Source organism: Sinocyclocheilus grahami, unplaced genomic scaffold, assembly GCF_001515645.1.
Source record: "Sinocyclocheilus grahami isolate Dianchi unplaced genomic scaffold, SAMN03320097.WGS_v1.1 scaffold179.1, whole genome shotgun sequence".
Taxonomy (NCBI): Eukaryota; Metazoa; Chordata; class Actinopteri; order Cypriniformes; family Cyprinidae; genus Sinocyclocheilus; species Sinocyclocheilus grahami.
The window spans coordinates 652341-675260 of NW_015505358.1; the positions used below are offsets into that span (position 1 = coordinate 652341).

General features: G+C 37.7%; 2 protein-coding genes across 5 annotated transcripts; one reads left to right on the top strand and one right to left on the bottom strand.

Annotated features, from left to right (window-relative positions):
• Window positions 1-1824: 1824 nt before the first annotated feature.
• LOC107594073 (transcription factor HIVEP2-like) lies at window positions 1825-19311 on the top strand. 4 transcript variants are annotated; one of them, XM_016284018.1, is made up of 9 exons: window positions 1825-1881; window positions 8342-8428; window positions 10538-10627; window positions 10788-14936; window positions 15045-15187; window positions 15279-15454; window positions 15530-15625; window positions 15880-16583; window positions 17067-19311. In XM_016284018.1, the coding sequence occupies exons 4-9, from the start codon at window positions 11064-11066 to the stop codon at window positions 17499-17501; spliced, it is 5427 nt and encodes a 1808-aa protein (XP_016139504.1). In that variant the 5' UTR covers window positions 1825-1881; window positions 8342-8428; window positions 10538-10627; window positions 10788-11063; the 3' UTR covers window positions 17502-19311. The 4 variants fall into 4 exon arrangements, with proteins under 4 accessions (XP_016139504.1, XP_016139505.1, XP_016139503.1 ...); XM_016284019.1 differs by lacking the exon at window positions 1825-1881 and adding an exon at window positions 8188-8229; XM_016284017.1 differs by lacking the exon at window positions 1825-1881 and having other exon boundaries at window positions 8255-8428.
• A 461-nt stretch (window positions 19312-19772) lies between these two features.
• On the bottom strand, window positions 19773-21991 carry LOC107594074 (gap junction epsilon-1 protein-like). Its single transcript, XM_016284022.1, has 3 exons — window positions 21847-21991; window positions 20463-20645; window positions 19773-20184 (listed from the first exon to the last, which is right to left on the bottom strand). The coding sequence occupies exons 1-3, from the start codon at window positions 21883-21885 to the stop codon at window positions 19789-19791; spliced, it is 618 nt and encodes a 205-aa protein (XP_016139508.1). The 5' UTR covers window positions 21886-21991; the 3' UTR covers window positions 19773-19788.
• Between the last annotated feature and the right edge of the window lie 929 nt (window positions 21992-22920).

Sequence of the window (22920 nt, forward strand, 5' to 3'; positions counted from 1 at the left end):
TTTACGTCATAGGTTTTGTCATTCAGAAAGGGTTTTAGTTCGTTATCGTCTCGTTGTCGTCGGTGAAAGAAAGGTCTTTGACGAAAATAATGACGAAACGAAATTAAAGGGTTAGTTCACCCAAAAATTTAAATTCTGTTTTTAATTACTCACCCTCATGTCGTTTTAAACCCGTAAGACCTTTTTTCATCTTCGGAAAGCACAATTTATGATATTTTTGATGGAATCTGAGAGCTGTCTGTCCCTCCCATGGACAGCAAAGCAACTGAAATGTTGAAATGTTCCAGAAACGTAGCAAGGAGATCTGTAAAATAATCCACATGACATCAGTGGTTCATTCGCAATTATACGAAGCTATGAGAACGCTGAATATGCTGTTTCCATTCTGATCAAATCACAACAACGTAGGAAACCGATCTGGCGAAACGCAGCTGACACAGAACAGCCTACGTTGTTTACTTCCAGCGGATATTCTCCAAAATGGCACCAGGGTGATGTGGAGGAGACGAATTGTTGAATAAAGTCTTTTTTTTTTCTTTTGCGGACAAAAAGTATTCTCGTAGCTTCGTTTAATTGCGGATGAACCCCTGATGTCACATGGATTATTTTACAGATCTCCTTGCTACGTTTCTGGACTTGGGAACATTTCAGTTGCGTTGCTGTCTATGCAGAGTCAGACAGCTCTCAGATTCCATCAAAAATATCTTAATTTGTGTTCCGAAGATGAACGAAGGTCTTACGGGTTTAGAACGACATGAGGGTGAGTAATTAATGACAGAATTTCTGGGTGAAAATTATGCAATTTGGTGCAGATGCTGATATTTTAATGGACAAAAAGTGAGATCTTTATAACAGTATAGCAGACTACTTACATAAAATGCATATAAATATCAGTTGTCACTCTATATCTCCAATATTTTGTCTTAGTAAGATGATATTTAAATGCTTAGTTTTATGATTAAAACATAAAGCAATGCAATACAATGATGATAGAGAGACGAACAAAGAAACGTTCCTCAAAAGCCTGATGATCATATTTGATACTCACATTTGAACATGATTTTCATAAAAAATGAAATATAGATAATCAAGTAAACCTAAGTTGATTCAGTCCAGTAAGTGTTCTTCTTGAAATATCACTAACAACATAAAAGTTATGCTTAAGTTTATTTCACAAAAATCAGATTTCACAGCAAAAAGACACGTGAACCACGAGCTGAAGATGGATGATTTTACAATTATACTAAAAAACCTTTTACAAAAAGTGTGAACCATCAATCAGGCGACAGAAGGTATGTGAACAGCAGGATAATTTAGTAGCCTTTAACAGCCTTAACATTTTTCTGCATATGCAAGCTACATTATGAAACTAGATTTATATATTTTCTGAAGATATTCACACTTTATGTTTAGGTTGTTCTAATAAATCCCCACAGCACGGCTCAGTGCAACACATTGAGCAGTATGGCGCGCTGCAGGTGTGATATTCTAAACTAATGTCCTTGCTTTCTTATGTCTGTGTTCATCTTCCGTCTCAGATTCCCTCCGGCTTTCCCTCCCTTCCTCTTTGCTGGGATTGTGGCGCTCCAGAGTGAGCATAAATCTATTTCTGTCCCTAAGTATATTCCTCTCCGGCTGCTGCTGTTGCCAGCAGCGTGTTGTCACGGTGATGGACATCAGCCCTCAGCCAATCAACACTCATGTGTTTATGCCAAGAAACATGATAATTTTCCACTTCCCACTGCTCTTGTGAGTAAGTAAGGGTGCTGTAGCTGTGCCTAATGGAGAGAAGTCTTGGCAGTCACACACTGAGGATGGGACCTGCACCGTTTAACCTGACCTGAAGGAGAGCAGTGGGTTTCAATGAGAAGATCTGGCCAGGTGAGAGAGTTTGAACTAAACTATGATCTGAACATAGTAATGTGATGGCATTTCATCCTGGCACGTGGTTAGGATTGGCCTTTTGGTCAATTTTTTTGTGAATATCTCTCTCTCTATAGTTTAATATTTAAGCCAACATTTTGCCCATAATTGTACTTGATTGACCAACATTTAGCAATTTTGAGACTGTTACACTCTTAAAATTAAGAGTTCTTTATTGGAATTGTTGGTTCCATAAAGAACATTTAAAGGGTTAGGCTAGTTCACCCAAATATAAAAATTTTGTCATAATTTACTCACCATCAAGTTGTTCCAAACCTGAATGAATTTCTTTCTTCTGTTGAACACAAAAGAAGATATTTTGAAGAATTCGATAACAAAATAGTTGCTGGCCATTGACCTCCATAGTATGGAAAAAAAACAACTAATCATGGAATTCAATGGCCACCAGCAACTGTTTGGTTGCCAACATTTTTCAAAATATCTAATATATCTATATCTAAATGATGATAAAATTTTAATTTTTGGGTGAAATATCCCTCTAACATCCATGGAACCTTCCCATTCCACAAAATATTCTTTATAGTTGAAAAAGGTTATTTAGAATATTAAATTGTTCTTCATACTAAGAAAAAAATAGTTCTTTCAAGAACGTTTTACTGAAAGGTTTTTTGAGGAATGCAAAAAGGTTCTACTGTAGGATTGATGTTAAAACTCTCTTTATTTTTAAAAGTGTAGTATAAACCAAAACTGTCTTTGGTCTACCAGCCGCCTTGGATTTTGTGTTTATATTAATTTTTGGTATATATATATATATATATATATATATTAGTCACTGGAGTTGGCATTGGTCAACAGAGCTTGTCTGGGCATGTTTTGACATGCATTAACTCTATCCAGACATGTTACAATGGTTCTGATCGTGATGTATGTAGTCCTAGTGATTCTAGTCTTTCTCACACACTTGAACTGAAGCTCATTCATTGTTAGTTTTCACTGTGATATAGCACTTAGCATGTGTTGCCATGGTGATCAGAGAACACTGTTCATCTAACACTGAGAAACTCAAGGCATTTATTTTAAAACTGAAGCTTGTGACCTTCTCTAGTCGGAGAAAGAGTGGAAAGATGCACAGTGAGAACTGAAACGTACAGTCGTTGCTTTGCAGAAATAGAACACCCAAAAATCTTGATATTTGCTCCAAACCTGTAAAACAAACCAAAATCACCATTATAGAATCATAACTGTAGAATATATGGCTTGTGCACTATACACTGAGAAACATTTGGTGTAGAAACAGTTTTTATTCAGAAATTGCTAGTGAGCTCACAAATAATTACAAAGAGTCTGCAAGTAATACATAAAATTAAAAATGAAATTTTGTACAGAAATGGTATTTTCTTTTAAAACATACCACAATAATCTTTGTTTTATTTACAACTTTGAAAAGTCATTTTACAGTGTACAAAATGTGGTATAGAAACAATTTTCACTCAGAAATTGCTAATATTTTTTATGATTATTACAAAGAAACGGCAAGTAGCACATTGAATTAAAAGTGAAACTTTGAAATGAAAATAGTATTTATTGTAAAACATACTCCAATAATCTTTGTTTTATTTACAACTTTGAAAAATGATTTGTACGGTATAGTTTCCTGAAGTCACACAATGCTTCAGTTGAGTCAAATGCTTTTGTTGACTTTGGCTGAAATTTAAGTATTTTTTTAGTTAATAAATTTATTCTCCATTCCACATACTTAAACTAGTGAATCATACACGTACAACACACGTGTGTTGAGATTTGCGATTCAGTCTGTGAGAGTCAGTCAGAAATGGACTACTTTAAAGCTGTTTTGCTTTTTTAAGTGCTTGGTTTCTATGAAAAAGCCGTTTGAATATTCTTCAAAATTTTTACATAGATATTCCATAGAAATATAGCAGCATACAGGTTTGGAACTATATGGAACTAAATTAATAAATAAAGATACAGTTTTCATTTTGGGGTGAACAATCCCTTTAAAGATCTTTTTCTACAGTACATGGACTGAAATCATTAAAAATGTGCTTTATATCAAACTAAACCCATTTGTAGGTTACCTGGTAAAAGATGCATGTGATATTCCAGAGTTCCCACTCGTTTGTGTGCAGTGATTATATGTGGCGTTGTGTGTAAGGGGCTCTAGCGGAGCATGTGATGTCACAGGTGCAGAAGATGCCTGTTGGCCTATTGAATATCCACTTATGTGAGACAAAGAACACAAAACGCAGCAGGAATAGTCGTTTGGTTGCCATGGGAACATTCCTCATTTCTGCACAGCACATGCGTGGTGAGTGGCATTTACAGTATCATTTCCAGATCAAGGCCATTTGCATATGGCACACTTTTAGTGCCATTATCAAACCTGTCTAGTAGGAATCTGCACATACTTGATAATGATGATTAGTCAGTTAATCAGAGGATATTAGATTTTAAATATATAAATATCATGGTGTGCAAAATAAGTTATATATTTAAAAAATGAATACCTTTATTCAACAAGGATGCATTCAATTGTTCAAAGGTGACAGTAAAGATTTTTATACTGTTACAAAAGATTTCTATTTTAAATAAATGCTGTTCTTTCAAACTTTCAACGAATCCAGAAAAAATATGAATAATGGTTTCCACAAAAATATTAAGCAGCACAGCTGTTTTCATCACTGATAATAAATATACATTTTTACTGAGTAACAAATCAGCATATTAGAATGATTTCTGAAGGATCATGTGACACTGAAGACTGGAGTAATGATAAAAAAAAAATCATCTTTAATCACAGGAATAAATTACATTTTAAAATATATTCAATTAGAAAACATTTATTTTATTATTACAATATATTACTAATATATTATATAATAAAAGGCCAGTTGAACCAAAATACTGGCATAGTTAACAAGCCCAACAATGCAAACTAATGGCAAAGTAAACATAGGGGTCAATCGTCTGGTTTATGACTCCCAGAACAGACTCTGACATGCACAGACAGGCCGTATATATATAGAGCACAAGGCACTGCAGCTTTCTATATTCTGCATTAAGTATACTGTGGAACAGCCCTGAAATGGCTGATCCTCCACAAGCATTGAAGGTCAAGTCTCTCGTCTGCCTATAAATATGATGGTCTGTCCCAGCGGGGGCTCCGTACCGCTGCTTGGCTTTAAGGCACAGGAGTTTGCTGACCAGCGGAAATCTGCACATTTGCATGTGATTTGATAGCGTGCAAAGGTTCCTCCTCCGCTGGCTGCTCGTGTCACTATGATGCATTACTGCATTCTGTGAAAGTAAATGAAGTGATCTCCAGGACTGCTTCTGTACTATAACATATCTGATAAACTAGACGTCCACACAGCTTTCCTGACTTAGCAAAATATCACTATTCAAGCACAGAGTGGTAGTTGCCCATGCTGCACCATTGCTTGGGTGTCTCTGTGCTGATTCTTAAAGAGTTCTGTGTGAGTTTGTAGCACATTTCTGTGTGGTTGCTTGTGTTGATGTAGCTTGGTTCCCTTTTTCAATGAAAGTCTATGGGATTTCTTTGCCTTGTTTTATTCTCCACTGGATGGCAATTATACAGTGCAAAATATTACTTTCTTAGCAAGTATTTTGTCGTGTTTTCCAGTACAAATATCAATAAATTACATTCTTAAATCAAGATACATTTACTTAAATTTTTCAGAAAAAGTTTATTTTGCTTCTTAAAGGGTTAGTTCACCACAAAATGAAAATTCTGTCATTAATTACTCACCCTCATGCCGTTCCAAACCCGTAAGACCGTCGTTCATCTTCGGAACACAAATTAAGATATTTTTGATGAAATGTGAGAGCTCTCTGACCCTGCATAGACAGCAACGCAACTGTAATGTTCCCAGGTCCAGAAACGTAATTAGGACATCGGTAAAACAGTCCATGTGACATCAGTGGCTCAACTTCAGTTTTGCAAAGCTACGAGAATACTTTTTGAGTGCAAAGAAAACAAAAATAACATAATTTATTTAACAATTCTTCTCCCCCGAGTTACGTCTTCCGCCATTTTGGAGAGTACCCAAGAGCGTAATCGACGTAATCAGCGTTGTTTACATTCGGGGGAGAAAGCGCACACATGAACGCAATCTGCGTAATCAGCGTTGTTTATGCTTAGGGAAAGCGTGCGTATATGTGTTGTGATACTTTAAAATGGCGGAAGACGTAACTCGGGGGAGAAGAATTGTTAAATAAATTGTTATTTTTGTTTTCTTTGCGCTCAAAAAGTGTTCTCGTAGCTTTGCAAAACTGAAGTTGAGCCACTGATGTCACATGGACTGTTTTACCGATGTCCTAATTACGTTTCTGGACCTGGGAACATTACAGTTGCGTTGCTGTCTATGCAGGGTCAGAGAGCTCTCACATTTCATCAAAAATATCTTAATTTGTGTTCCGAAGATGAACGAAGGTCTTACGGGTTTGGAACGACATGAGGGTAAGTAATTAATGACAGAATTTTCATTTTTGAGTGAATTATCCCTTTAAGTACATGCATTTTGATTTAAGAATGTATAGATATTTGTATTACACAAAAGTCAAAAATACAAAGTAAGAAAGTCATTTTTTTCAGTGTAAGTCTATTATCAAGGCTTAAGATTTGAGGGATCATTCATGTTTTTAGCTTATTATCACTTAATTTTTTCACTTGATTTAAGCTTACACTAATTTTTCAGAAAACATAACTTAATATTTTAACCATATGTGCTAAGTAAATGCATCTTGATTTAAGAATGTGATATTTGTACTGGAAAACAACAAAAATTAACTGAAGAAGAAAATGTTTTTTTTTTTTTTTTGTAATGTAAGTCAATATTATTAGGTAAATCAAGAATTAGGATTAGAATGATTAGATTTGAGGAATCAAAATAAGTTGCTTGCCAAAATGTAATGCTTAGGGTTTGGGGTTTGATCAAATCGCTAGCCCTGAGCATTATGGGCAATAGTGACAGTGACACTGGCTTGCTTTTTTAATACTGGAGAGCTCTAATGTTACTTAACAGACTTTGACTACAACACAAAGACGGAATCTGTACTGTATCATGTTATCCTGACCCCCTCCACTCTTCTAATGCAGCACCCAGTTGTCTTTCCCCACTGTAACTTAAGACGATAGTCACGGCAGGTCAAATATTTTTAGTGGTGTAAATTGTATTGTGTTGAAAGGTCAAGGTTACAGACCAATTGAGAAGTAGTGAGGATTTACCACCCTGAGCAGGGCTTGATATATGTGTGTTTGTGTGTGTGTGTGTGTTTATATATTTTCTCCATTTTGGAACTGATTTTTAACGATAACTTACAAACATTTAAAGACAGTGAGCTACTGTGAGCTCTGGGATTGTTAAACGATGGTATATGCTTAAGCTGAAGGCAACTTATTTTTAAAATAATCATTAAACAGCTTAATTCCTGGTGAAAAACGACATTACCAATTCTGCAAAGAAATCTCCATCAATCAGAGAATCACAACAAGCAAATCACAGCAAAAGAACCGCCCACTTCCATGAAGAATTGTGAATGACATAAGCTCTGAAATCACTTTCAAAAAACAGAACAAAACAAAACCTATAATACATTGTTTCAATATAACATCAACACCTTTAAATCAAATATTTTATATTTCACCATTATTTTTATTTGATTCTGTCATTGCAATGCTTTATGGGATTGTAGTTCTTCTCCTCATTAAATCCGTTAAGCTCTTTGTCCGAATTTTCATATATTTTTTGCTTCAAATCAAAGTTTATGTTGTGGTTCTCCTCGTAGCTGGTTGGTTTGATTCGTGGCTTATAACTCAAACTAAGAATTTAAAAAAATTTCCTATGGGAAAAATACTCCCGGAACCAGCGCTGCTGAAAAACTTTGTTCTGTAATAATGTGCATCACTAAATCATGTACAATTATGATTTAATGGTGCTTTTAAGATGCTGCTGACAGTTTATCACACTCATGAGCTACATGACTAATATGTCATCAATCAGGACTTTCAGTCCCAGTTGTAAATAGTCTAATGCTGTGTTCGGAATAGCATATTAGCATATTACTTACTATTTCTGCTATATATTGCAATTCTATATACACAGCTTGAATCTTTTATTTCAGTGCAGTTTAGGTTTTATGCTTTATTCTATGCTAAACCTTCCTGATTCCAATTGCTTTTCACAAACAGCATGGCCATTCACTTCTCCTTGCGCTGATGCTAAAGTGGCCTCGAATGTGGGTCGTTGCATAACCCTTCACAGGGCCCCTTTTCTATTTTTGTTCCTGGATACGCATCTCAGTGAGGTATTTTCTGTGGTGACTCGCTTACATCTGTAGCTCTTCTAATGTACTCTCATTGAGCAAGACATGGATGACTGTTGAGACTTATTCCTGGCACATTTGTCTTTTCTTGAAGGTGATGTACAGCAATACAGGAAGCAGGAATTATGAGAACATCTGCATTTGACTGGAGACATTGGACAAGGCTGAATTTGGACACCAGGTTTGTAGATTGATGGCAATCACTGTGTTGTACATCTTACTTGGACTCAAAAGCAGATGACTCGTCAAAGTCAGTCCTTGACTGCTCTGCATTTTTGAAGCAGGATAAGCTCTTTTATGGACATTTTGTTCCTGCTGTAGTTTTAGGACACAACACTGCTGTATTTCATGAGAAGCCAGGCATCCCGCCGGGTAGTGATGCCAAGGGGGGCTGATATATGACGTAATGACATTCTCTTGAGTCTGGTTATATTTTCCCGCCTCTGGCTTTGACATGTTGCGCCGGTTGTTGTTATTGTAGATGCATTAATGCAGATGCATGTCTGATCATCCAAAGGATGATTGAAGGTCAAACTTGGACAGTTGCAGACTTTCGATGTTGTTCTTAAATGATGAAATAGCATCATGTTACTTGGACAGATCTGAATACTGAACACCACTGACACATTTAACTTATCAGCCCAGTTTTTAAAGGTGCATTTAGCATCTGGCAGGTTTATCCTCCATATCTCTCCTCCAATGTGTTGAGGAAAACGCAGGATTGAGATTGACCTTGAAAAAAGCACAACTCATCGCTGTGTTTTGTCATTCCTACATCAGCTCTCTCCTCCGCTCGCTATCTCCAGACAGACAGGCTGTTTAGATACTAACTCGACCCGTGGGAAACATTTGACTTCATTGTAGACCATGTCAAGGTTCGGTTTTAGACTTTATAGCCTGGCGGAGCTTGATATTTCTTCTCTGATTGCTTGCAGAGTTTGAATGTCCTAGTTAAGAGGTTTGAACCAGATAACCTTATGTAACCTCATTATACAAACTCTGATGTATGCAAATTTTTGCACATCTTTTCAAAGAGGGTAGGCAGAGGTGGTGGTGTAAGTAGCAATATTATTGTTTAATTTTCTATTTAATATTGTGGCACTATACCTGTTGACTTATTTGACCAATAAAATTTAAACTTTAGTGTAATTTGGTCAGACATTTGTGTTGCTTAACGGATGAAGATTCATTGGTTCATTCACTAGTCTTTAGACTCTCTTTACAGGATACTTGACTTTACAAGGTACCTGACATGTATTTGTTTTGTTTATGTGGTTTTTCAGTGCCAGATTCTTAATCTTCTACAATATTTATTCTGAATCTCAAACACTTGTATCCATCATTACATTGAACATTTTCAAAACAGATTTCATAGCACTCTTTCCCTATAGCCAGTATGAAATCATTCAGAAGAATTTGTTTTGTGACTTTTGTAATGCACTAAGAAACAAATAAATGTGCATGGTGCCTTATTGCTTTTCTGAAGATGAAACAAGATTCAATAACTTGGGGTCAATAAGTTGTTTCAATGTTTTTGAAAAAAGTCTTAAATGCTCAACAAGGATGCTTTTACTTAATCAAAAACACAGTAAAACAGTTATATTGTGAAATATTATTACAATTTAAAATAACTGTTCTATTTTAATATATTTTAGAATTTGATTTATACCGGTTATGGCAAACTGAATTTTCAGCATCATTAGTCCAGTCTTCAGTCTCACATGATCTTTCAAAAGTAATTGTAATATGCCAATTTGGTGCTCAAGAAACTTAAAAAAAAAATTATGATTATTATTATTAGTATAAATGTTGGAAACGGTTGTGCTACTTAATATTTTTGTGGAAATCATAATACATTTTTCCAGGATTCTTTGATGAATAGAAAGTTCAAAAGAACATTTATTTGAAACATAAGTCTTTTGTAACATTGTAAATGTATTACTGTCACTATTTTAATCAATTTAATGCATCCTTGCTGATTAATACTTTTAGTATTAATTTCTTTCAAAACAATTTACTGACCTCAAACTTTTGAATGGTAGTCTATATTATTCAGTCGATCTTCATTCATATTTCAGGATTAGCGCTTTGTTATATTAGATTTTTTTTTAATGTTTTTATTTCAAATGCAAGAGTTTTCCTTTGAATAGAAAAAACAACATTCCAAATAGAGATTAGAGTGCAGAATGATTGATGGTGTTACAGAGATAAATTGCATTATCCCCACCTGAGTACTTGTTGTACTTGTAGTTTGGTTAATTCTCTAATGGAGGAATTCCTGACCTTACAGTTTGAGACAACCTTCACATCAATCACAAACCTCAGAAAAACAGAGATGGTGCTGGCAGACTGCCTTCAGAAACACTCTACTCAGGGCATGGTGAGTTTATGGGCCAATTTGGCCCATAAGACGCTTGAAGATGGCTTTTGTACTTAAATAACTGTCTCAGCATTTTATTATACTCTTCAAGTTATTCTTCACTATACTTAAAACATTTTGAATTTGTTTACTGACAACATGTTTTTTTTTCTGTTTGCAGACAATTTGGATGTGGTGCCCAGGCTTAAACGCATATAGAGATGGAGACCATTTTTAAACAACTTGACTGAACATGCTCTTGAACATATGGAAATGATTATTTCATCATTTTGAAAATGATGCTGTTTGTCTGACTGCTGTACAATCACAGAGAACTGTTTAAAGCACTGAAGGATTATTAATCCACGTTAAAAAAGGAACTTTCATCAAAGCAAGACGATGTTCATTGTGACAAAACTAAGGGCAATGTAGCAACTGTAGATAGCAAATCCTTATCATGGAGGCTGCTAAAACCTCAGGTGAGGCGCAATGTCCCAAACAGATGATCAGTTTCGAAGATGATGAAAAACATTTGCCATCTGAGATGACCCAAAGAGGCCAATCCTCTGGCTCAGAGGACAAAATAAGACTTGCGGAGCAACCCCAGATCCCAGCTGTAAGTCCATCTCCTGGTGTGGAGTCACAGGTCCTTGCTTCAGGAAATATTCTTACCTCAAAATCTAGAGAACAGTGTCACATCCAGCTCAGGAGGAAGAACATTCCTCTCCCAAACAAACGATATCTTCAATCGGAATATGAGCTGCTGTCAGATGGCCTTCTCAAAAAGGAGCAGAAGTCGGTTAAGACTGGGAAGTATATATGCCAGTATTGTGGGAGAGCTTGTGCCAAACCCAGCGTACTAAAGAAGCACATCCGTTCTCATACTGGCGAACGACCATATCCGTGTATTCCTTGTGGTTTCTCATTTAAAACTAAGAGCAACCTGTACAAACACCGAAAATCTCACACCCATGCAGTAAAAGCAGGATTGGTTTCATTTTCAGAACAAGACAGCAAGCATATGGACGAAGAGTTGGTGGTAGCAGAAGGTGAAATGCATTCTGATGCTGAGCAGAGCAGTGACACTGATGAAGAAGTTGTGGAGGACTTGTCCTTGGATACAACAAGCCATATCAAAGAAACATCAGGAACATCAGGGTCATCAGGAAAAGTATCTTTATGGCAATTCCGGGAAATGACGGCACCTGCTGCTGTTGCTCAGGTGGACCAGATGGTTGAGTTCTCCCCCATCAAGCAAAGACTGGCACTTCGTCTTTCAGAGAAGAAAAATCAAGACTCTGATCAGTCTCTTTCTCTGCCCAGTTCATACAGTAAAGGCAGCACTGATTCAGGATACTTCTCGCGTTCTGAGAGTGCCGAGCAACAGTTCAACCAGTCGAGCGCAAGTGCCAAATCGTATCAAGAAATTATGTTCGGCAAATGTTATAGGCCAACAACCAGGCCAAAGCAATCAATCACTGTACAAACCTGCATGACAGACATAAATGAAGCCACATCTAGCTTCATGATTACACTGAACAAAGGCATAATGCCTGTTGACGCAGACTCCTCCATTCACAGAAGCAAAAAAGACCTAGTCCGATCAATAAAAATTGATTCAGAGTCCTTCCAAGAGGAAGATTACCAAGAATGTCAAATCCCTAGCTCTGACCTTCTGGAAAATGCTTCAGAGAGTAGTGTATTCTTGCGCAGTAATTCTCTTCCAACCTCATCTAATTCGAATCTGAATACACCACAAGGGCTAAGAAGCAGTAACTCATTTGATGAGAGAATGACAGGTGCTGATGTCACCTACCGGGGCGCAATGGGTATGAGAAGACTCATGCGGCAAGCTGCGTTTGAGCACTCAGCTAACGAAGGACACACAGAATCAGACTGCTACACTCATCTGGCCTGTAGCTTAAAATCAGACTTGAAAATTCACAGTGTAGATGATTCCAAATTAGGTGCTGAAAATTATCAAGAAACCGAGTCGTGTTCTGTTTTTCCAAGCCATTTATCAGAAACTTCCACAAGGAAACGAAGAAAAGACAAAAATGTCTTGGAGGAAGATGACTTTCATGTGCAAGACAAGCCTTCTGTACACTTAGAGGACACTGAGACAAAGCCAACTACTTTAGATGCTGCCTTTTCTGACACTGAGAGAAGGGCTGGCAGCAATTTTATCTCTGTCATACAGCACACAAATTCACTAAACCGACTAAACTCTTCAGAAAGGTCAAGTGATGTTAGATCACATCCCTTAGACAAAATTGCCATTTACAGATTCATGGAAAAGGAGCACAGCATGGAGGGTCACAGAACAGAAGGAGCAGACTGGCAATGGGGATGCAGTGGTTTTCGTCACCAAAAGCTTTACATGAGTAAGCAGCCAACATCTCAGTCTACTATCCAAGTTCCAGAGATCAGAGTAACCGTGGAGCCTGACAGACCGGAAAAACATCCGGAAGTAGGGGTCAAGCAAAGGGATAAGCACACTGAAGAGTTCCAGTGGCCACAGAGGAGTGAGACCCTATCACAGTTTCCAATGGAAAAACTACCACCCAAAAAGAAACGTTTGAGATTAGCAGAGATGGAATGTTCATCTGGGGAATCTAGTTTTGAATCTGCTTGCACAAGTCTTTCCAGAAGCCCAAGTCAAGATAGCAATTTGTCTCACAGCTCAAGTTTTTCCCAGTCCCTCGACAGAGAGGAAAACATTAACCTTGTGTCTCAATCCAACCCAGATGAGTTTAATAAGCCTTTGGAGTTCTTATCTGTACCAGGAAGTTCACAGAGTCATCACCGAGAGATGAGACGTTCTGCTTCAGAGCAGTCACCTTATAATTTCCCCTCAGAGGTTCCAGAATTTCGAAGCAAGTCTTTCGATTATGGTAGTCTTTGTCCTTCATCTACATCTAGGCAAGAGGAGGTTAAAGAGCGTAGAAGGGCCTTCTTGGTTAGGCAGGCATCCTTAAGTGGTGAACCCGAGATGCAAGGTGGCACAGTCTCAGATGAAATGAGCAAGAGAACAACCTCTCCAAGCAAACCGTTTACACCTGAGGGATCCATTGAGAAAATGAGGTACACTTTGATTTCTGGTGGTCCTTCTCCCCAGCACAAACATTATAGTCCAGTGCAAGCCTCATCTCAGTATGCTAAACCCAATGTTTATGATATGGATAGCATAATGCTTTTTATTAAGAAAGAGCCTGAAGAATCCAAGGTAGCTGAATCTTATATTAGCTTAAGAAAACCCCAGGAAGATTGCTCCCAGAGTTTAGGCAATGTTTTGTCAACGATAGCAGTGCTTTCGCAAGCTCAGCAAGCATTAGCCAGTCAAAGTACGTCTGGTTTGCTAGTTCCTGTTAGAATTCAGATGCAAGTGCCATCTTACGGGAACGTAACGTACACCAGTATATCTCATATTCTGGATTCTCAAACACAGAATCCTATCTCTTACATAGATCACAAAATATCCTCCTGTCAAAGTCTTGCCATTGTCATGCCACAAAATAACTTAGATTGTGAACTATCTCCAATATCAGGGCACCCTAGGCGACTACTGCGCAGCCCTCAGGCATCACCAGCAAAGCTAAATACAGGCATACCGCTATCATTAACCTCCAAAACCATCTCAACTACAGAGGCCCCCAGTGGTGGAGCAAACAAACGCATGCTCTCACCTGCAAGTAGCATTGAACTTTTCATCGAAGCGAAGCAGCAGAAACGAGTCAAAGATGAGAACATTTATGGCCAGATTGTTGAAGAGCTTAGTGCTGTGGAGTTGGGAAATCTTGAAGCTGAAAAAGAAAGTCCCAAGAAAGCTTTCAAATCAGGAAGCACCCCAGAGCCATGTGAGCCCACTGAGGAGGTAGATATGGATGAGCCCAGCCTAGACTTTTACAGCAATCCAGAGTTATCTTCTGCCAGAATTCCTCAAGATGCTGCTATAATGGAGCAAAAACCAACACCTGAACACATAATGGCTAGTAATCATTCTAGTTCTGCTATAGGTGCAGTGCCCTCGGCAATCACTGGTGCTTTACTGTTCTCCAGGTTTCCAGGTCTTCACACTACTACTTGTGTGAGCTGGTGCTATCTCAACTCCACTAAGCCAAATAGCACCCAAACAGCTGCAAATTTCTCAGAGTATGCCTCGTGGTTTGTGAGATGCCATAACCCTAACCCACTCGATCTTAGCACTGGGATGGTTCTTGCTCTTCTCCGATCCAAACAGAGGAGGCATAATGCTATTTATTCAATCGCTAGCATGTATCAACCTGGACTACTTGTGACATCCACCCCCTGGAGACCGAAGCAAGAACAAGTATGTTATCTGTTGTAGGTTTTAGCTGATTTGCCACTTGCTGCTGTGCTATATTTACCTGTATGTTATTTAGCCATCTGTTCCATAAAGTCTGTTGAACTATTGCAGGTAACACTGGACTACAGAGAGGAAGATACAAAACAGGACGTGAGGCTAAGAGACATTAGCCAGAGGTGCAGATCTTTACGAGAGGATGCTGCGTCCACCATACGGCAAGTAGAACCAGTCCGTGTGAAGATTTTTGAAGGAGGGTATGTATATGTACTTTGATAATGCTGATGTTCATATGTGACTGTAGTAACGCATCGTAATGGAAATGTTCTGGTTGTTTATTTCTATCAGTTATAAGTCCAATGAGGAATATGTGTACGTGAGAGGCCGTGGTCGGGGAAAGTATATATGTGAAGAGTGTGGCATTCGTTGTAAGAAGCCAAGCATGCTCAAGAAACACATACGAACGCACACGGATGTGAGACCCTACATCTGCAAGTGCTGCAACTTTGCTTTCAAAACTAAAGGTTGGTTTTACCACATTCACATTCAAGCATGATTGCAAAAGATTGGGATAGAAAAATAACCCCTGTGTTTTTTAGGGAATCTCACCAAGCATATGAAGTCAAAAGCTCACATGAAAAAATGCCTTGAACTTGGAGTTTCGCCCGCAGTTATGGACAATACAGAGGATGCTGGTAGGAACATTACTACTTCTGCAACACTGGGCAGTAGCATAGCTAATACAAGTAGCAAGGCTTTTAGTGAAACTACATTTGTTAGCAGCAAGGTGTTAGCATCCCTATATACAGTATTTAAAAAAATGTGTAGGGAATAATTTTATTATGTAGATGCTTTTCATTTAAGAACACTACTTTTTTCTGCAATGTAAAAGGTTAAATATTAGAACAATACACTAATTTCGTTTTTTTTTCTCTTACTGCCTGTGTAGATGACATGCAGAAGTCCTTAGGCATCATGCCAGTGGAAACAATTGTAAAACATCAGTTCTCAGATGTGGAAGATTCTGATGGCGTTGATGAGGATGAACAAGATGATGATGAAGATGATGAATGTGATGGTGATTCTACACCAAAAACACTGTCCAGAAGCACAAGTCCTCAGTCCTATGCAGTCAACAAGCTATGTCTGTCTGGCTGTCTCCCTAAACACTTTGACCCGAGCCGCAATCCACCGAAGGAACAGCTTGGAGTTTCTTCTCCAAGTACTGATGATGATCTGAACTTTGAGCAGTCAAGTAGTTCCTCTGAGCCTTGCCCACCTCAGCTGCTGACGCCTTGTTGGGATTCACCTCGCCAGAGGTACATGTCCCCGAAAGGAGATCTCTCACCACAATGTCACCTTTTGTCAAGCCGTGATTCATCTCCTTTGAGGGCCATTTCTCCAAGGAGAGATCTGAGCATCAGAGGGGATTTTTCACCTATCCGGCAGCTGTCACCTGTAAGACCTACAGGTTTGGACCCATCGGGGCAACGAGCGCAGTCTCCACTGGGTCGACAAAAAGGGGTGCTCAGGGCCGTGTCCCCACGGAGGGGGTCTTATCAGCACAGGACCCTCATGGATCCGGGAAGGAGTGTGAGATTTCAAGCTTCTCCCTTTCGACCAGTCATCGGAGTGCGCTCAGATGCCGGAAGGGTATGCTTTTAGATGTACATTTATGCACTTGGTAGATGCTTTTATCCAATGCGACATATATTGCATTCAAGGTACACAATCAAGTCTTGCTTTCCCTTGGAATTTAACCCGTGACCTTGGCATTGCTTTACTGATACTGACTGAGCTACAGGAAGGCACATTGCATTTTACACATTGCTTTTAGAGACAAAAGTGTACCTTATCAATTGTAAACTATTAACTCTTAATATATGGTCATTATACACTTTCTTTGTATAGAATAAAATCTTCATGAATGAGTATAATGCCAGAATTTTGGGGTAAAATATTGCTATACAGCCAATTCTGGTGCCAAGCCTTAATGGCATAACAGTATAATAATAAAAAAAAAAATTCACACCAAATCTACACCAAGTCCGATGACTTTATTTAATTCTCTGAAAATAGTTTACATACCAGAATGAATCTGTCAGCATCAAGAAAGACATTCATTTTTTTTTACAGGATCAAGGGGATACTCCTCAAAGTCTGTATGTTCCTGTTGGCCTATGCAGCGGTCAAGATCTGTCCACAACCCTGCAGCCAGACATCTTCAGCCATTTGCCTTTGCATTCTCAAGGACAGGTGCCAACGCCTGTTCCGATGATCCCTATTGGAGGGATAAGAATGCCCACCATGTTGACATCTGGTGCTGCTGGGGAGAGAAATTCGCTCCCATCAATTCCACAGGGGAACATATTAGAAACAGCAAGTTCGGGCCGGACCTCAGCCTCTGTCCCAGATCCTGGAGTGGCCTACAGTGGAGGAATAGCAACCTCTTCCACTGGCCTTCCTAGCAAAGACGATAAGAAGGAGGAGAGCGTCTACATCTGTGCAAAAGCTATTGCGTCCCTCAGAATCACATCTGAAGATGCAGCTGATAAATCGCCTAAAAGCTGACTTTGTAAGCACTGTATAATTGCATTCAGAAGTTAAAACTGAAGCTCAGACCAGAAACATACTTCATGCAAGTATTCAATGGTTGCATTCAACATACATTATGTGGGTTCTTGTGTTGCACTGGCGGTTGCAAACTTCTGTACTCAAGGGGGCGATAGAGTTACCTTTAAGTGTCTATGCCATTAACCCGGATGTGTTATTATTCAGGTAGCTGCTGTAAACATGCCAAGTTTAACAAACTTTAACTAACTTGCTCAGTAGTTGACCCTTAGCGCCCCCTTGCAGTCTGACACATTTCAGAAGGCAAAGATGCACAAAATCAAACTTGCTTAGAGTGTGTTTTTGGCGTTAGAGTCTGACCAAGGAGTTTTGGTAGCATAGGCAGAAACATAATACACAGAATATGCACAACATCTTGCATTTATGTTCAATGCACATGCCATATTCTCCTGCCATATCAATTTCAACTTTCAACATGTACAAGCTGCATATTTGCAACAATACATGCAAAACAATTATATCAGTATTTCATGAAAACTATAATTCTGAGTTTCACAGGACTGGAAGTGCATCATTACGTCCCAATTATAATACAAAATACCAGTCGCCGTTCTTACTGAAATCGTCTTTGACTTTTGCTTGTGCCTTTTAAGAAGATGTTTGCATATCCCTCGATGAGAGAAGTTCATTCGATGTACCCTATTTATGCACTTAACAATAGTGGTGGTCATTAAGTTGAACTAATATGAGGTAACGTGGTTGCTTTTTGAGATTGCAATTATTATTTATGTTAAAGTTTGCATTAAGCTGTGCTATGACATTGCCTTGTATGCTGTTGTATATTTTTGCTGGCACCTTTATAACTTAACTGCATTATGTGCGTTCAAGATTATGAACCCAAAAGTGTTGATAAATTCTTTAAACAGTTTAAACCTTCTCCACCGTATAGTATTTTTCTAAATGTATCATACCTCGTTTCCTTATTTAATTTTTAGATTTTTCTGCACTTAAGCAAAGAAATGTCATTACAAGGCATTTTTAATAGTATAGATCTGCATATGACATCATATTATTATATTAAAAGCGGTAAGTATCGTGCATTAAGATGACTATTCGAAGCACTTTCTAGCGAGCTGATAGACTGAATGCCGTGTCATCAATATTGAAGCTCTTTTAAATGAATTTTCATTGAATTAATCATATGGCACAACATTCCAGTCACTGTTAAGTCAATTATATGTGCACATACCTATGTATGTGTTCATACACACATATACGCACATACATATTTACACAAATACACACACATAATTGCTATCATGTACTGTAATTACTTTTGAAGAGTGGCTTGTGTTGAAGTAAACGAAAATGAATTGTATATTTGAAGGGACAGTTGCTTTTTCAGGTGTTTCTTGCCATCAGATGAAAGGGTCTTGTCTGGTGAACTTGTCTGACTGTTTGAATGTATGAATTTTTAGCCTAAGTCCTTTTAAATGTCTTTAAAGAAGGTATAAGTGCTATCTCATATTAAACATACGGATATCATATGAAGTAACAGGCAGTTTATGGTATTTATATTAATAGTCTGAGTATTTAAAAATGCTGAGATGAAGTTAAACTGAGTTTATACTGAAGGAACTTTCATGTCATGTTTACAGTATTACATATTCAAGATTTTGAGGTGTCTAGGTTGAATTTATGGCATTTTAGAAATTACAACTGTTATTTATCTTATGGACTGGTCATCATTTATAGAAGTTCATGAATATTTCTTTTGTTTTGCCCATAAAGGCAGCTGATTTCTTCTTATTTAATTGTTTGTTTTTGTTTTACTCTGATTACAAGATGTCCTTTAGAAAAAAACGGAAAAAAAACGGAAATTAAAGTTCTATTATTAAAAACTTGTTGACAGTGTTCTTACCTCAAAATGAGATATGCATATTAATAATATGCATTATTTTATGTTTCTAATTACAAATTCTATAATAAGCATACTTTCAGTTAAAACTTTAATTGGATATTTAATATTTGTAATGAAACATACATCTACAATAATACACAAGACAGAAATGTTTCATGACAAAAGCATTACAAGTCATTGATTATTTTAGAGAATAAGTCAAATGAACAGTAGATTATTATTGTGCCAAATATTTACAAACACTTATTTCTGCCTCTCACAGTGTTTCATTCACAGTAAGGCAGAAAATAGTCAAAACCCCTGGATGGAAGGCATGCAGTTTGATTATATGAAAAATGTTCTTTTGGGTTTTCAAGTTGGTGATTTTCATTGATGTGTTAAATAGCCCAGCCTTCTGCAGAGGATTTCAAAAATCTCAGCCATACACAAAATCATGGTGATAATGGTGAAAATGTACATTGCACTGAGGAAGATGGTCTTTTCAAAGTGCTCAGGAACCATACACTTAGTGAATTTGAATATCTTCTCTAGTGAACTGGCATCACAGAAGTACAGCGAATGAACCAGGAATCCAAAGAGACGACTCTGGAGCCAGAACGCAGCCACCTCCAGGACGATCCGTAGCAGTACAGAAATGATGTAGAACACTGTGTAGGTTGGTCGTTCCAGAATATCCTCTTGGTCTATGCTTTTATATGCCGCATACAGATGGAATACGGCCCCTGGAACAAGAACCGTCACTAGCTGCAGGGCCCAAAATACCTTCAAATACAAAAAAGTTTATATATAGTTTATATATAAGTTTACAAATAACTGAGGCCAATAGAAAATATGAATTATAAAATATATAAACGTTTAAACTGTATGTGACAACTTGCCCCATCCTGACATTTATGTAAAATCCTGTTGTTCTGAGAACACCTTTCAATCTTTTTTTCTCACCGTTCAAACATTAGTTCTTATAAAAAACGTGTAAAATCTGACACTCAATTAAAGCTTTCCATCTGTATTACTAACTTAAGATGTTTTTGCAACTTTACCTGCGGCGTTACAGGTCTGAACTGATTGTAACAGAAGAGGTTGAGCTCCCTCCTGTCGGGGTCACAGCTGAAATGAAGGGCCTCATTCCCGTAAACCGCAAATCCCAGAACGCCCAGGAAGAACATGCGCACGGAGCCGAAAAACAGGGTGTGGAACTGACCAATCACAGTCGGAGGCCGGAGCTACAAAAAGACCACGAATCAAACAAAATAGGTACGTCAGAACATATATAAAACAACTTAATTTAAAGCAACCGCATATATTATATATATATATATATATATATATATATATATATATATATATATTTATTTTTTATTTTTTCACCTCAAAATATCCGTTTCAAAAAATCATAAAGGGAATGGCTTCTGTCTTTCCCACGCCACCCCAGCGATTTTAAATCACTAATTTGTGAAGCTTCGAAACCTTTGCGAATCATTTGTTTCCAATCAGTGATTCGGAGCACGTTTCAAACTGCCGAAGTCACGTGATTTCAGTGAATGAGGCTTTGTTACGTCACAACGTTTTTCTAAATGTTCGGATATTTCAGTTCTGTCAATTCAGTCAAGCCATGAACCAGTGTCTGTATATTTTTTACCTGATCTGGGGTCGATTTAATAAGTTTGTTTGTATACATTCTTAATGACACATCTGTATAGTAAAAAGGAAGAGCAGTCGCTGATTAACCATATATACACATATTATACAGCTACTAGTTGCATTTAATAGATAACACTTTCGATAAAACATTTACAATGGGTTTGTTAAAGCTGTTTTTATTCATATTTTAGACTGAGTTTTTGTTGCATTTACACAGTTTTGACCAGTAGGCGTCACTAGCTTTTGGCATTTCGAGCGCTTCGAACAAGTGAATCGTTTTGCGAAGCAACTGGTTCAATTGATTAAAAGTTTCGAAAAGCTTAGTTCCTGCCATCACACTGTTTTGTGCTGCAATTCTCAAAAGCTTTGATCTAAATTGATTGTTCTATGATCTCGATGCTTTTGGGAAACGCAGCCCTGGGAGATGAGCGGGTATGAAATTCCGCGATTGCTTTACGGCCGCAACAAATGCACGTACACAGCTATCCGACAGTGATACTACAGTGAATTCGACTCAAAGGGGGCTTCAAAGTCGCAAAAATACACAAAACTACACATACAGTTGCTTTATGACCACTAAGACAAACAAAACTGGTGAAATCAATATTCACTAAAACGTTAAAACAAATCTGTTGACAAGTTTGTCGCTAGAATGAAGCACCCATTAAAACTAAATATATTAAAATTCAGAAAACCTAATAATGTGATTTCTTGATTTTGCCACAAAAATAATGAAACATCAGAAAAAAAGAGAATAAAACGGAGACACATTGTCTTACTTACACATCCCTCATAGAAGTTCTTGATGTAGTTTAAGGACATGATAATGTCTTTTTTCTTTAAGTTGAGTTACTCTGTAATGCTTGGCCCTCATTTCAGACCTGTTGCCTTCTGCTGAGCTCCAGCTCAAACGCTGCTGCTCCTGTTGACCTGTGCTGCATAGTTCCCTTTCATCTGCTCTACCTTCCTCCGTTTACCCACGAGGTTCAAAAAGACAACAAAAAGGTAAAAACAAAAGGACTGGACATGTGGTTCACACATAATCCCCATTCAACTACATCAGCAGAAAAAAACAGGCCTTTGAGGCATAAAGGGGGAACAGCTGACAAAAAATACAACAAGTGTACGGCTTAAAGTGAAATTAAAGAAACAACTTAAACATGGGAATAAAACAAATGCAGCAGCTAATGTTTTCAAAACAAGCTTGTAAATGTTTTTTAAATATCATTTATGCCTTTTTGGAAGTTGCATGCATATGCAAACATGCATGTATAAATACAGTCATTTTTGCATGTAGCAAAAGTTAAGTGGAAACACAATGAACAAACAAAAATAAATATATATTGAATTTGATTATATTTTGTAAACTTACCAGCCTGAGCCCAAGTGGACAGTTTGTCCTCCTCATTTAATCAGGCAATAAGCAAGACTTCATGGGAAATAATTGTCTGTCCCAGCGCTGTCAAAGCTGAGATCACTAATGGAAGATCAACATTTACCCGTGTGGCTTTCATATGCGATCCCATGCAATTCCATGCAAACTGAGGGTCATACTGTGCGATCCTGAAAACATGCTGCTCTGAGAGCCGGTCTCTGCTGATAGACCCTTTTCACACTGAGATTAATGTAGGCTTGGTCAGAATGAATATCTGTGCTGCTCAGAGCATTGTTTAGAGCTGCAGTGGACTGTATAATGAAGAACTTTTTAAGGAGATGTTGGAGTTTTATGCTAACTGTGCATGCATACTTTCCAAATGATTTGGTCTTTTTTAAAATAATTTTATAAAAGTAAAAAAAAAAGATTTTGCATTGTTGCATTATTTCATCATTCCATAATAATTATAAGCACATTACTGC